This window comes from Melospiza georgiana, chromosome 1, assembly GCF_028018845.1.
Source record: "Melospiza georgiana isolate bMelGeo1 chromosome 1, bMelGeo1.pri, whole genome shotgun sequence".
Lineage (NCBI taxonomy): Eukaryota > Metazoa > Chordata > Aves > Passeriformes > Passerellidae > Melospiza > Melospiza georgiana.
Genome location: NC_080430.1, coordinates 26333131 through 26347832, shown reverse-complemented (window position 1 = coordinate 26347832; position 14702 = coordinate 26333131). Strand labels below are relative to the sequence as shown.

At 40.1% G+C, this 14702-nt stretch overlaps 2 protein-coding genes across 6 annotated transcripts in view; one reads left to right on the top strand and one right to left on the bottom strand.

Annotated features, from left to right (window-relative positions):
- UMAD1 (UBAP1-MVB12-associated (UMA) domain containing 1) overlaps window positions 1-9522 on the bottom strand; it is a 77884-nt gene extending 68362 nt beyond the window's left edge. Inside the window, exons 1-3 of one of the 5 annotated variants that reach the window (XM_058024433.1) lie at window positions 9480-9505; window positions 6600-6651; window positions 2260-2378 (exon numbers count right to left, since the gene is read on the bottom strand). In XM_058024433.1, coding sequence (XP_057880416.1) covers window positions 2260-2341 — 82 coding nt within the window. In that variant the 5' untranslated portion in view covers window positions 2342-2378; window positions 6600-6651; window positions 9480-9505. The other 4 variants (XM_058024441.1, XM_058024449.1, XM_058024460.1 and 1 more) reach the window with 4 other exon arrangements.
- Window positions 9523-9545: 23 nt separating this feature from the next.
- Window positions 9546-13058, top strand: RPA3 (replication protein A3). Its single transcript, XM_058024421.1, has 4 exons — window positions 9546-9691; window positions 9905-9979; window positions 11913-12021; window positions 12540-13058. The coding sequence occupies exons 1-4, from the start codon at window positions 9593-9595 to the stop codon at window positions 12620-12622; spliced, it is 366 nt and encodes a 121-aa protein (XP_057880404.1). The 5' UTR covers window positions 9546-9592; the 3' UTR covers window positions 12623-13058.
- The last annotated feature ends 1644 nt before the right edge of the window (window positions 13059-14702 follow it).

The following is a 14702-nucleotide window of genomic DNA, read 5'->3' as shown; positions in this document are numbered from 1 at the left end:
GAGATGAGATGACCACTACCCAGAAAATAAGTGAACTGGTAGTTAGACATAAAAATGTTTTAGTCTCTGGTAGGAAATTATATTTTATATTTATTTTGTAGAGAGACAATTACAAATTATTTTTGCTTGACTCCCACACATGCAATATTTACCCCAAAATCCAAAACAGAGAATTTCTTTCAGCTGCTAGGCTGTAAAGTTGGTTTTGTTGATTCTGCTGTTTTCATGAGTCACCTTTCTAGTCAGACACTGAATTCCCAAAGGCATTGATACTTTAAAAGGAAAAAGTAGATTTCAAATATAGCAATTTATAACAAGACTTGGAGAAGTTATGAAAAGAAAAGAAAAAAATCATTCTCGGGATTTGACACGGCAATAGCTGTGATGGAGCTTTCTCAGTAAAGCACTGAATTTTCTTCTCACTTTTTCAAATATCAACCAATACAGAAAGATTCCTCCTATGTCCACAGTAGATTGGTGAACTAGGCTTTTTGTTCTTATATGGCCTGAATGAAAGACTAGGTTTAAGAACCAACTTAAAATGTCAGAAATTAAATTCTCACTCCCTCCAAGAGTGTTCACTGCCTACAGCAGTATTCACACTAATGGACCCAGAAATCTGCTACTGAGATGTGTTAAAGGTATTTACTATTGGATTTCCAGAATATTTTACACCAGTTTAGAAAAGCTTCAGAATATTCCATCTGAGTAACAAAATAGTAACTAACAGAATGGCTAAGTGGTGTGGTTTGGATTTTTTTTTCTCCACTGACACTGTTCCTAGACAAGAACACCCCTTCCAGATAAATATCTACTCAAGTCCTGACCCATAATTCTGCAACTACATTTGTCTTGCAAGACAGTGATATGCTTCACTGATAAGGCTGATGGCAGCTCTTCAGCCAGGGCAGTCCATTTCATTGCAGACAGCAAAATTAACTTCTGTCTGAGCAAAAAATAAAAAATAATAAAAAAGAGAAGACTCAAATGAAATTGATTGTTCTTAAACTTATATTTAACAGATAAATTTTATGCAAATTTATGTAAACAAAGTTTAAATAGACATTGACAGTATTTCAGGAAAAAGGAATGAAGCTAAATTGAATGCACAATCAGGACATAGCAACATTTGGGTGCAGAATTCTGCCTATTATAGAAACTGAAATGCTAAATGGTGTCCAGACTTTTTGGGGATGATGATGTGTCTCCTTTGACCCTTCCACAATGCAAATGCTGGAGTGACTTGATGTAGCCATCAGAACTGCTGCAGGTGAACAAAATCTAGTGGAAAGCAGCCATTAAGCATGACAACACAGTCACAGATGTGAAACAGATTTGTTTTAATGGAGAACTTTTGCCAGAAATCTAAGTTCTCAGAAAGGGTTCCAATAGTCTCTCATACTGTAGACTTCAATAATGTAAGGGCTTCTCTAACTTGAAAATGCTCAAGAAGAAATAACAATTAAACAGAGAAACACTGTGAGATTCCTGATAAGAATGAGTCAGTAAATCAGAGCAGAAGAAGCTGAATATTGATGATGACAGATTCACCAGGAGGAAAACAAATTGTCAAAAGAGAAAAAAGAAAAGGATCAGTTTTGGCATAACAGCAATTTTTTTTTCTCTCCTGCACACTTAAGCTGACCTGCAAAATTGTAAAAGCTTGATCAAAGCTCTAAATTTAGCCAATTCACAGGTGTGTATGTTTCAGATTAGTTTTTGAATCAAAAGAAGACTTTGAAAACCCCAAACTGCTTAATTCTTATCAAACTAAAGAGTCAGGTTCTGAGACAGAGCATCTACATTCACCATGACCAGAAACTCATAAACACCTCTTGGTTTCTAATACAAAAAGTCTGGGGGTAAAATGAAAATGAAGGAACCTGAGTAAAAGCCAGTCCTTTAAAAACTGCAGTAAGACATTCCCTTCCCACAATTCTAATAATAAAACTAGAAGTCTAAACTTTGACCATCACTGTTTTGTAAGGATGTAACTTCTCCCCACTCAGTATGAAAGGAAAACAAGAAATTACATTTTCAGTGGTCCTGAATATGAGTTCAGATTTATGTAAATAAAACTTTAGCTATTTAGTCCAAATGAGCAGACTAGGAAAATTAACTTGTCAGGAAAAGTTAGAATACTGAACAATTTTTATCATGCCTTCTCTTAACATTTCATTTAGTCTAAGCATCTCAAAGAAACTTCAAGATCAAAATTTGAAAGATGAAAGAATCGCTTTATACAGAAGCACCACTTACCCACAATAACAAATCCATCTGCTTCTCTCTCTGGCACTGTGACCTTCTTTGAATCTTGACTTTTTCGGAAGAAGCTGAACATAGTCTCTTTGGGTTCTTTTTGTCTTCTGAGGTGTTATCTAAAATGAAGACAAAATATGTTAAATAAACATATGATAACAGAACTTACAGTAAGTTCATATAACAGAACCACCAACAGATATCACAAACAAGACTTTTTTTTGTCCTGCTGGGGACCTGTGGCAACTCAGTACTGACTATTCATATAAACTGCCTAAAATTCTGCTGTTAAAAGTGATCAGGCACTCCAGATCATACACTATGTATGTAGTAAGGCCACATACCTAATCTTTATTACCCAATTTGAAATATCAGGCATTTTTGTGTCAGATAAATTACCTTGTTGATGCAGCAAGTTACTTCAAGAGGCAAGAGTAGAGTGGAGCACAGAAGGCTTTTATACAAAGTTATGAATGGAGAGGAATTATCAAAAAAATCAAAGAACAAACTAACAAAACTTAAACTTTTTCTCAATGAAAATGAAAGATGGAAGCTCCTTTCAGCATTTATATTTTATATCAAAAATACGAAATATGTATTCATATTTTTCTGCTACTTTGTATTGTGATTAGACAAGCTTTCTCTTCAAAGAGGGCAGTAACTGTTTTCAGTTTCCCAGTTCACAATCTTAAAGACAGCCTAACAGTTGAGTATGTTTGATTAACAGTTACCAATGATTTCCTTAAAAGAAAAAGCAGCAAAATCATTTGTAGCAATTTTTTGCAACAATAATTGATTAAAAGAATCTTCCAAGGCAGCTCCACTGCTAGAACAAAACAAGGAAACAATTGGGATAAAACCATGGACTGCAGAAAAAAATGCTCGGTATCCCCTCTCTCAGGACTGGAAGATTACATAGAAGCAATTATGAGTAGCTTAAATAGGACAAAAATACTAAAAACCCATGAAGGGACCCATGAGGGTCCCTCAAAGGCTGAACTTGGACCCCTGGACAACACCAATCCATGGAGCAGCCTGTGGTCTGGCTGAAACACATTATGTGCTGAACACAAAGAGGAAGGCTTAAATAAAGGCATGCAAAGACCTTCTCTACTAAAATACCCACATAAAATTGGGAAAGGTAGAATAATGTAATTTCAACTTTGAAGCAGAGTTTGAGGAGCAGAATTCTGGTGTATTTTGCAGACATCAACATGTTACAGAGAAGGGACTGACAAATCAATAGCAACATCAAATATACATCTCCAACAGAGGAAGGGACTCCAGGGTAAAGAATTAAAGAGGAATACAGAGTCAAGTTTCAGTAACATTATTTCACACTGAATTTAACAAAGAAGAATCTTTAGAATGTGGGAAAAAGTGAAGAGTGCTACTGTGAAATGTGCAGATTAAAAAAAAAAAAAAGAAAAAAGAAAGATAAGAATCCTGGATTAACTACTTGCTGGAGTTCTTCATTCCCCACCCAAATATTCATGATCCCATAAACAAGACTTTTTTTGCCCTGGCCAGGGACCCTTGGCAACAAAGTACTGACTATTCATATAAACTACCTAAAATCTTGCTGTTACAAGTGATTGTACACTCCAGAAAGTCCTGTGTGAAGTGCAAGCACTGGCCTGGAACAGTGTATAAATAGATCATGGCAAAAGCAGCAACTATTCAAACTGTGGCCTGATACCTGAGACTTGGAAGACTGAATAGCCCACAGCCTGGCCTGCTTGCTTATGCTGACACAGTGCAACTTCTGGCCACCAAATAAACTACATTAATGTGCACAAAAACAGAACAAACTTTTCTGTGATCCAATCCCAGGAATGCAGTTATTTTTAAAAAATGTTATTTTACAGCACTTTATTCCTTTTCACTTGTTTTCCTACCTTAGCAAGAGAAATAGTAATATTTCCAGTTCCATGGAGATTACACAGTAGAAACTCCTAATTATCTCATTTATTCCTTACCTCCCCCCACACCCAGGCTCAACACATGGCGCCAGCAGCATATTCCTTTTTCAGCCCTGAGGGAATAAGTCTTCTCCTGCTACCAATTAGGGTTGTCAGTCCCATAGCTCAAGTGGTAAAAACCTGTGCTGTAATGCTTGAGAGTCAGGTTTCTGCTCCAATGATGTATGAAGGAGAGGCATTTGTGGAACAGTTTAAAATGCAATTTTACCTTCATCCTAAGTGTGCCACAACAAGAAGCAAAATCAACTTGATGTGCAAAATCTTACAGATAGCTTTGGTAAAGGCTCAGATTCCAATCAGTCACTTGAGGTGCCAGAGCTGCAGTTGCTCCAATCACATTTTTTTCTCTTTTGAGATCTGCATTATTGTACAGTTTTCAGCTCTATCACTTAATGTCCCCCTTCCCTTCTTTCTAGCACAAAGAAAAGCATCTTAATCAGTATATACATGGCACAAAAGGCTTGTGTAGGGAACCATGCACTTTTAGTCTTTTAAATCCTCCATACTTAACAGACCTAAACGTCACTGCTTAAAAGATAATAGCCATTTAAATTCAGAGTAAATTAGCAATCAGGACAATTTGATCTAGCCAAATTAAGGTTACAAGCACTTTCACATACTAGATTTTTTACTGTCGTTTACACTATCCTTTTTTTTTTTTTTTAAACCCAAAGGATTCATCTTATCTACATACATAAGTGCTGATCTTCATTTTGGAATTTTCTGTTTCTGAAGTAGCTTAATTCCACTGCCAGCAGTATTTCTCTAACAGAAAACAAAAAACCCAAACTAAACAAAATTACAATCAAAACCCACATATTGGTTTGTCTGAGGCAGAAAACCAAGCAAAATGAACGAAAGTACATCCAAAGCTCAGGCCTCAATCCTTACGCTGTTAAAATCACCAGTCCAGCACTAGGAAAACAGAACCTGCTGTATTTTGTGCCTGTGAATGTGGGGAGGCAGTATAAAAACCACATATTAAAAAGACTAACATGTTTCTTTCTCTAGGAGCCTCTTAGAAACAAAAGTTGTGCTTGTAGATTTTCTTGTTGAAGGAAGAGCTCACCAACTATTACTTTCAGCTTTTCGGTAGCTTTGTTGAACACACCATTAAGTATAAACAAAAAAAACAAAGAATTAATAAAAAAAAAAGAGGGGTGGCACAAAAACAAAAAATAGAGCTGGCACAGAAACAAAAACCAGAGCTATAGACAGTACAGCATGGGTAAGGGAAAGACTGTAGACAGGCAATGCATTTGTGATGCTCTTTTAAGAATCTTATCAACTGTGCTACTTCAAAAGTAAACATAAATCTCCCCAGCAACGGGAAATGCAACCACTAAATTTCTTGAATCACATGTTAAAAACAGAACAAAGCCCCTATCCAACAAAGAAACACAGAGCTGAATGGAAACACTCGTGCTCTTGAAGATAAGGACACAGTTTAAGCTCTTGCAGAATCAGGCTGCAGTTTTACTACTTTTAGATAAGATGAGGTTTCAAGTAATGAAAGCTCAGAACAACCAGTTTCATACAAGTTTCATTTCAGAGTAAAAATTAAACTGGAAGTTTGGAGACCTGGATGCACAGTCACACAGACCTAAGAAAAAAAACACTTAGTTGTGGGGTTTTTTTAAAAAAGCTGTCAGCACAAAATCACAGAAAATACACCCACCATTCAGAGATAGTACCACATTCCCGCAGTCATTTCTGCTATATAGCACAGCACTTTTCCCTTCCAGATGGGATTAATTTTATTTCTATAGGAGACCTGAAATTGAATTCACTGCCTAAAGATAAAAATCTCCCTTGGTAGGAATATGCAATTCCCTTTCTCCTCATGTTTCTCTCTTACAAAAAAAGTGAACACAATCGCTGATAGTTAAGAATAATGCTTTTGGCACAGCTTCAGTCATTAGCAAATAATAAGCTCTGAGCTACAGCAATTCTGTGAGGCTGCAAAAAATATTTTGTGTTTCTATGAGGCCCTGAGAACATACAAGGCACTGGACAAAGATGAGTTACAGAGCTGCACAAAGGGGTTAATTTATTCCTCCTGCATTTTGTTAGTCCCCTTTAACAAGAACTATAGGCGACCTCTGAGCCTAACCAATATGTTAAATCCAATAAAGTTTTTCTATACAACAAAGATCTTAGTATATATACTATTGATTTTCAGCCTTTTCTGAATGATCACAAAACCAGAGAAGAATCATAATTTAATGTTAAAAACACCAAAGATACAGACTAAGATGAAGAGACAATGTCCAGTAATACAGCAAAGCAGAATTGCAGTGACACTGCCAGTAATTACATAAATGATGAAATGAGGACAGAAGAAAACACAAAACTGACCTTAAAGAAAGAACTGGAATAATTTCACATCTAGCAGCTTAAGATAGACAATCTATGGAAAAAGAAAGCAGAGCATCAGAGCAATTCTCACTTCCATACTACCATCTGCTGTGATTCACCAATAAAGCAGCAATCAGAAAAAGAGCAAGATGTTTACAGCCCTGTGCAATCCTTCTTATCATGAAAACAACCAATTTAAGAGTCAAGAATATGTGTGTTGAAAATATTCTCTGTGACACCAAAAGAACAGTTTAAAAGCTTTTGGCCTAGTCTAAGTTACTACATGAAGAAGGAAAAAAAAAACATATAATTTTTTGCTCTGGCATTAACATTAGTCATGGTTCTTTAGTTCATATTTCTTGAAAGCAGAAGAACCGAAAGTACCACAAGAAACCCATTCTTTTTTAAAAAGGGATTTATGTATAATGAAACATTAACAAAGATTTTTTTTCTGTATTACATAAAGTGTTTGTATTTCTTTTTAATGTTTTTATAAAATTTAAGGAAAGCAGAAATACAAGAGCTATATAACCCAAATTACCGTAATATAAAAACACTTGAAGAGGCTGAATCATAAAAAATCAGCCACAACCAAGTCAGAAAATAAAAGCACAGGTGACAAAAACAAAGCCAGGAGTGAAATAACAGCACTTAAACTGATGTAAACATTCAAAACCCTGAAGACAGGAAATGCAAAAAGAGAAAGCTAGGTGTTAGTGAAACACAATACTCGACAGGCTGAAGCCCACTGTTTTCCCTTCAAACAATTTTCTTTTGAATGCAAACCTTCAACAGCTGCTAAGTGTGATACAGACACACATTTGTAAGAACTTGTACATGTTTTTTCTCGATGCTGACCCTTCAAACTCTTCAGCCCTAGAAGGGCCACTGTGCAGCAGCCTGCTGCACCTCGCTCCAACAGCTCCAGTGATGAGATCTCTCCTTTCAAAAATCTGAAGATATGCTAGGGAGGTGAGGATATTTTCTTGCAAATGAAATACTGAACAGTGAATGTCACAGTGACACTGAGGGGACAGCAAGCAGCTAAATCTCATATAAGATTTAAGTCCAGAGCACTCCCAGATCACATGCTGGCTCTGCACAGCTTGTTTCCTTGGCAAGCTGACACAAGCCAGTGCCATATAACAACACTACCCCAGCCACCTAACCAAACCACTTGGTACTGGTTAGCAAGCTGAACGGGCCGTGCCTGGTCACAAGAGACAGTCAGCACACAGGCAGTTTCGTGATTGCCCTTTTAAGCCAGAGCAGAGTTAGATTTTCCCAAGTACTTCCTGAAACACCAGTCTTGGAAAAGAAAAGGACATCACAGCCACAGAATGAGTGCACTTGGAAGGGACCTTCAGAGGCCACCTTGTCCAACCCCCTACTTAAGGAGAACCATCTTAGACCTGGCTGTTCAGGACCATATCCAGGTGGCTTTTGAGTACCTCCAAGGATGGGGACCCCACAACCTCTCTGGGCAACCTGTATCAGAGCTTGGTCACTCTCATGGTGACAAAAGCACTGCCTGATGTTTCTGTTTCAGTTTGTACCTTTTGCCCCTGTTCCTTTCACTGGGCACAACTGAATAAAGCCTGACTGTCCTCTGTGCACCCTTTCTTGAGGTATTTATATTAATGAATAAGAGCCTTCTGAGCCTTCTCCTCTCTAGGGTAAACAGTTGCAGCTCTCTCAGTCTTTTGTCATATTTAAGATGGTCCAGTCTCAATCATTGCTGTGACCCTTCTCTGGCCTCTCATCACCAGTGTGTCCACATGAGCCCTTGCACCCAGCACTCTGGTGCCTCACTGGTGCACAGCAGAGGGGAAGCAGCAGCTCCCTCCACCTGCTGGCAACACCACGTCAAATGCAGATTGGGATATGTGAGTCACCTTTGCCACAAAAGCAATTGGGAGGAACCTATCCATGCCAGAGATCAATTGGGTAAATACATGGAAAAAGATAAGATGCATGCAAGTGTCATGTCCAGATGCTATATCTGTCCTACATCCATCTGTCATTCTAAACTTGGGGATTAAGCATCAGCTCAATTTCAGTGATGAAATAAAATGAAATTAATAGAATAGCTCAGTTGGAAAGAATCTACAGTGATCATGTGGTCCAACTGCCTGGCCACTTCAGGGAGGATGAAGAAAAAAAAAAAACACATTGTTAAGAGCATTTTCCAAATGCCTCTTAAACACTGACAGGCTTGGGGCATGGACCACCTCTCTAGAAAGCCAGTTTCAGTTTGACTAACCTCTCAGAAGATAAATGCTTCCTAATGTTCAACGTAAACTTCTTCTGGTGCAGCTTTGAATCACTGCCACATACCCTGGGATATCCACTGGATACCAGGGAGAAGAGATCAGCATCTCGTGTTTTTGCTTCCCCTCCTCAGGAAGCCGCAGAATGATGAGAATAATTTTCAGCCTCCTTTTCTCCAAACCAGGCAAACCCGAAGTCCTTAGCTGATTCTCACTGCCACTGCCTTCACCAGCTTGATTCGCTCCTCTGCAGAGCACAGAACTACACAATATTCCAGGTGAGGCCACGCCAGCGCTGACTACAGCGGGACAGGCTCCTCTGTCTGCACCGTGTTTGATGCACCCCAGGCCGCCTCCTGCCCTCTCGGCTGCCAGGGCACGCTGCCAATCTACACCTGAGCGGAACCGGTACCTGAAGGGAGAGGGAAAACGCCGGGGAGGGGAAGTACGGGGCGATTTCCAAGGATTCAATGACAGGACAGGGCTGGAAGCTGCCGGCCGGCTCTCCCGGCCTCCCCGGGGCGCGGCCCCGCCGCCCTCCCCGCCGCGGCAGCACCGCCAGCCGCCCCTCCATCACCCACCCTCCCGCTGCCGCCGCCGCCGCTCTCACCGGCCTCCGCCTCCGCTTCCGGGTCGCCTCGGGCGGAAGGGAAGTCCCGCCCCGGCCGCCCGTTCCCGGGGCCGCGTCCCTCCCTCTGCAGAAGGCGGGAAGCGGCGCCGGCGATGGGCGACATCCACGAGGTGCCGCGGCCGCGCATCGCCACGGGGCAGCTGGCGCAGCACATCGGGCAGCCCGTCTGCTTCGTGGGGCGCGTCGAGAAGGTGCGCGGGGCGCCGGGAGCGGGGACGGGGCTCTGCGGGGAGGGGCTGGCGCCGTCCCGGGGGCAGCCCGGCGGCCACAGGCGGCCTGGGAGCGGGCGGGAGGCGGACGCGGCTCCGCGGGAGAGAAGCGGCTGAGGCGGCCAAGGCTGTGGCGCTCCCGGCCGCCTCTGGAGCGCACAGGCCTTTTTTCTGGAATCAAGTGTTCTTTTGTAGATTCATTCTAGCGGGAAGCTCGTCGTGCTTACGGATGGACTCGGAAAGCACACGACTGTGGAGCTGAGCGAGCCTGTAAGTTAAGGAGTGCTTTGGAAATACTTGATGCCGCCTCTCGTGGATTCCGGAGGTTTTGTCTCTTCTGAAACCCGTACATGCCTTCCATGTTTTGAGTTTTTCCACCTGTATTTCATTGCCTCTCTTTCTTGCATCTTTCAGCTAACTTGTAGTCAGCCTTCTTACCCATGAGCTGCCTTAGTCTTGATCAATTTTCAGCTGGTGCTAAGAGAGAACTCATTCTTTGTCAGACACATCCCTGTCTGGCTATTTCGTCTTACTCTATTAGTTGTTCACCGTGTAATACATTCCACTACGTTTATTAGCTTTATTTTAATTTCAGTCTTTCCTCTCATTTTCTTATAGCTTCTATAATCAAAAAGAACATGGTGTTTTTATTAAAGAGTTTTTCTGACTTAACATTGTTTCATCCTCTTAGAACTCTTTGGTCATAGCGTTTCAGTAAATTCCATAGTTAGCTTGAATCATTCTTTCTTAAACAAAACCCCAAGCTATGAATGCAATGGGTATCAGATATAATTAGAACTACTGAACAAAATTACTGCCTCTTTTGTTATCACCTACCACTGAAATAATAATAATAATTCGACATTCTCTTCTAAGTATGTTTTTTCCACCAAGAAATCTTGTAGTTAAAAAATTATTTTAATTGTGATGGCAAATGCTCTAGCTTGACTCAGTGCATGTGTATATTTACATCTTTTTCTCTGAATGAGTTGTTAAATGCTGAGAAACCTTGCCATTTCCACGGGAAACAATTGTATATTGTACTCTCTCAGTCTTTCAAGACAAGAGTCTGTCACTGTTGATGAAAAATGCAGTTTAATCTGGCGGAGTTTTGTCTTATAAATGTGAAAATTGCTGACATCAAACTGCAACAAAATGTCTCTTAGCTTTTTCTTGAGTTTGTGAAAACATTTCCTGCCTTGGGTTGTTAAAAATTCAGATGTTAGCATCTGACCAATTCTGTAATATTTTCTCTAACGGTGTAAGTGGTTGAACTCTGTAAATGCAAAGCTGTAGTGCTGGGCACTTCTGTCTGCGTCCCACTGCCTTGGGAGAAACTGGTGTGTGCAAAAAAACAAGGTTTCATCTCTCCAGTTCACCTAGTGTCAGTGGGGAAACTTAATAGATTTGCTAATCAAAATGCTTGCTAACTTTTTTCCCTTTCAATATATTTCACTCTTTGTGCATGTCTAGTTCCCTCTTTCAACAGAGGACCCCAAAATTGTGGGGAGGGAATTATTCCAGAAGACTTACTAGAAAGTAAAAAACAAGACTTAGATATTGGAAGAGCATTACCAAAATGGTACTGCACTGTTAAAATTTGTATCTTAAAAAATAAAGAAAACATGCAAGCTGTATTATTTTGGTGTAAGATATAATTTTTAGCCTTTTTTTCCTTTGTTCCACCAAAGGCTTATTAGTGACAGTATCTTTGTATTCTGAACACTTACTGACAGATTACTTAAGAAATTATTACCAGATGTGCCTTCTGAATGTGGAACACTGGAACTGCTCACTGGAATGTGTGACACCTCCTTAGCTCTGTAAGAGTTCTGTAATTGACACAGGTTTGAATGCATTAAAATTAGAATTGTTCTCTCTCTGTGTCCTAGGTTAGTCTCTGTTCAGTGATGAAATGACACAGTTTTATATACTTATGAACCAGGATCTTTCCTCTGATGTGTCAGTAATTTTTTTTTGTGGTATTGAATTGGCTATTACAAAACCTGTAAATCTCTAAGTGGATCAAGGTTTTTGTGGGTTTTCTGGGGGGAGGGTGACCAGGCTGTCCAGTAGTACTGTATTGTTTGACATGGAACAGAATCTGTCATGAACAAACCATCAGCTGTGGAGAGTTCCTATCTGTGCAGTAAAGACAGCAGCTATTTAGTGTTACTAATTTCATCTTTGGTATGTTTTCTAGCTGGATGAGGAGATTTCAGGAGTTATTGAAGTGGTGGGAAGAGTAACAAATCAGGCAACCATCATGTGTGCATCATATGTCCAGTTCAGAGAAGATAAAAGTTCATTTGGTAAGTAAGAATATACATTATGGCATATTAATTTGAGTTCTGAACTTGTCTTCAGTAAATAAGAAGGGAAAACCTAGTTACCTTTTTTTAACAGACAAGGTCTTTCTTCAAGCTGCCAGATAAAGTACAGGGTGTAGAAAAGTGTCATGAGAGAAGTTCTGTACCAAATACAGTGATTTACAGTTAAACTGTAGGAAGTGACTCAATGCTGGAGCCAGTCTAGATCATTGCTGTGGCCTCACTGTTCTCCCACTCCTGACCACGTGGTTCTCACCTTGCCCTACACCTTGTGTGGTTGTGCAGCTAGCAGGCCTAAAAGTAACCCTCCAGAAAACAAGCCAACAAGGAACCCTCCAGAAAAGGAGCAATGAGTGTTCCTGCCATGGGAAAACAGGAGCTTGAGGGAGACCGGGGTCTCTCAACAGTACTGCTTTAAAATAAGCAGCGCTTGAATGTTGTCAGTGACTTGTGGGGAATTGAACTTATGCATTATAACCATTTTCTTTGCCCTTTTTCAGATCTGGAACTCTACAATGAAGCACTAAAAATTATTCATGATTTCCCTGAATACTACCCATTTGGTACTGGGAGGAACACTTGATTTTTATTAACATGTATTTAGAGCTTCAGAGGGGACTACAGTACTGTGGTTTCTTGCCTGACAGCATGGTAACAGTTGCATTTATTTTCAACAGATATACTGAAAAGACACTGTTACATGTGCTAAGTGTTGCCTATGAAGAGTATCTTCTTTGAAAACTTATTTATTCAGCAAAGAAAACAAACATGAATGTCTCACTCACTGTATATATCTATGAGGAGCATTCTCTTGCAAGATTAGACTTGTCAGAAACTGAAATTTTGTAAGCATCCTTTTCTAGTTGGTAGAGGTTCTAGGATACATTACAGGAAACTTGTATGGAAAAATTTGATAAAGATTTTTGATTTAATTTGCTTTGATATAAATTTATTGTATGGAAGAGGTATTTTGCATCTTGGAAATGGTATCTTCATCAATAAAAGATTCACTGCATTTAGCCATTTGTGTCAGCATTAAATGTTAAGAGTACTATTTTCAGTGATATGTGGCAACTCCTGTTCTATTTGATCTGACACAGCTGAATTTAACAAAGTGGAGTACAAGGTTCTTGTCTTTGTATGATGCTAACACTTGGAGATGTTGAATTAGGATTGGGAATTTCAAGCACAGTTGAAGTCCCATCACAGCCTTCATTCTTGCTTGGAGTGACAGCAGCAGTACCAGGATTCAGCCAGTTTGTCATGGTGACTAACCATAGGAACTTCCAACAGTCCCCAATTTTGTTACTGTCCAGGCTATTTACAACTCTTGGCAAAATTTTTGCATCACTTGAGGTAACACATTTAAAGTAAAATTGAACTTTGGAAATATTTTCTGCGAATTAATAAAGTATTTCAAAGTATTTTAATTAAACTGTAGCCATATTCTTTGAACTTTTATACAAACAGGTTTCAGGATTAGTAGTTAGATTTACTCCCTTAATAAGACTGATAGCTTTGTGATTATTTATAGACATCTCTTTTTCTAGTCAAGGAATATGTTTCAAAAACTGACACTTTGAACTCGCTACAAACTGGAGGGATGAACAAGTTAACAGAGGATCTATTTTTTCTCCCTCCCCACCTAGAAGATGGATACTCTGTTACAGATACACAGTTACTCTGACTGGGAAGGAAGTTTTCTGAAGTAGGAATCAGTCTCCTACAGCAAACAACACAAGGTCCATGTGGCACAATGCCATGCCCTGTCTATCATCACTCTTAAGTGTTCAGTAGAATCAAATCTCATTCTTAATAACTGCATGCATGTTTTCCTAGCATTTAAAACTATTTTGTTCTATTCTGCTTTAGAAAATTAGTAATTTGTGTACATATACTGTGTAAAATGTTATGTACAGTTACCCAGAGCACCCATGCCCAGGGGAGCAGCCTGCCACTAGATGGCTTTAGCACTTCAGAGACCAGCCTGGGCTGTGAGGTCTGGTGAGGGAAAGTGTGAACACACCAAGTGGGAAATGCTGGTTTCCCTTTGTCAGTCAAGACTCTCCTTGTTGTCCTGCAGCAGTGAAAGGTGGCAGGGCAAGCTGGACACAACTAAAGGTTTCCCTTACACACTTTTCATTGGTCTGCTTCTCTACAGACCCATCAGTCTGTGTGAATAAATGGCCTACCCTGGCTTCATGGCTGTACAAATCACACAGCAATGCAAGGAGCTGTAAAACATTCTTAGTACTAGACTAGTGCTCAGGTCATGTATGTATTTATCAGCATAATTTCCTACATTGCCATTATGAAAACTGCCAGCTACTTTAAGTACCAAGGGAAAGACACAACCATGCCAGCTAGGCTTGATGGTTAGCAGGGCCCCAGGCACCATACACAATGAAAGGTGAGAAACTGCCAGCCCTCATAGATAACAAAAATGGGACCTAGGGGCTTCCTGGGGCACTGACCAAAGGGGAGGCACCAGGGCAACTGGAATCAGAAACAGCAGACAGGGATGTCACCAATGCCAGTAACGGAAGGCATGAAGAGGAGCTGGTGGCTTCTTTGGGAGGACAAGAGGCTGGTGCATAGTGGGAACCTGGCAGAGGAGAAGGGGCATAGGAAGCGAATGCTGTAACTGGAGCAGACTTCTAGAA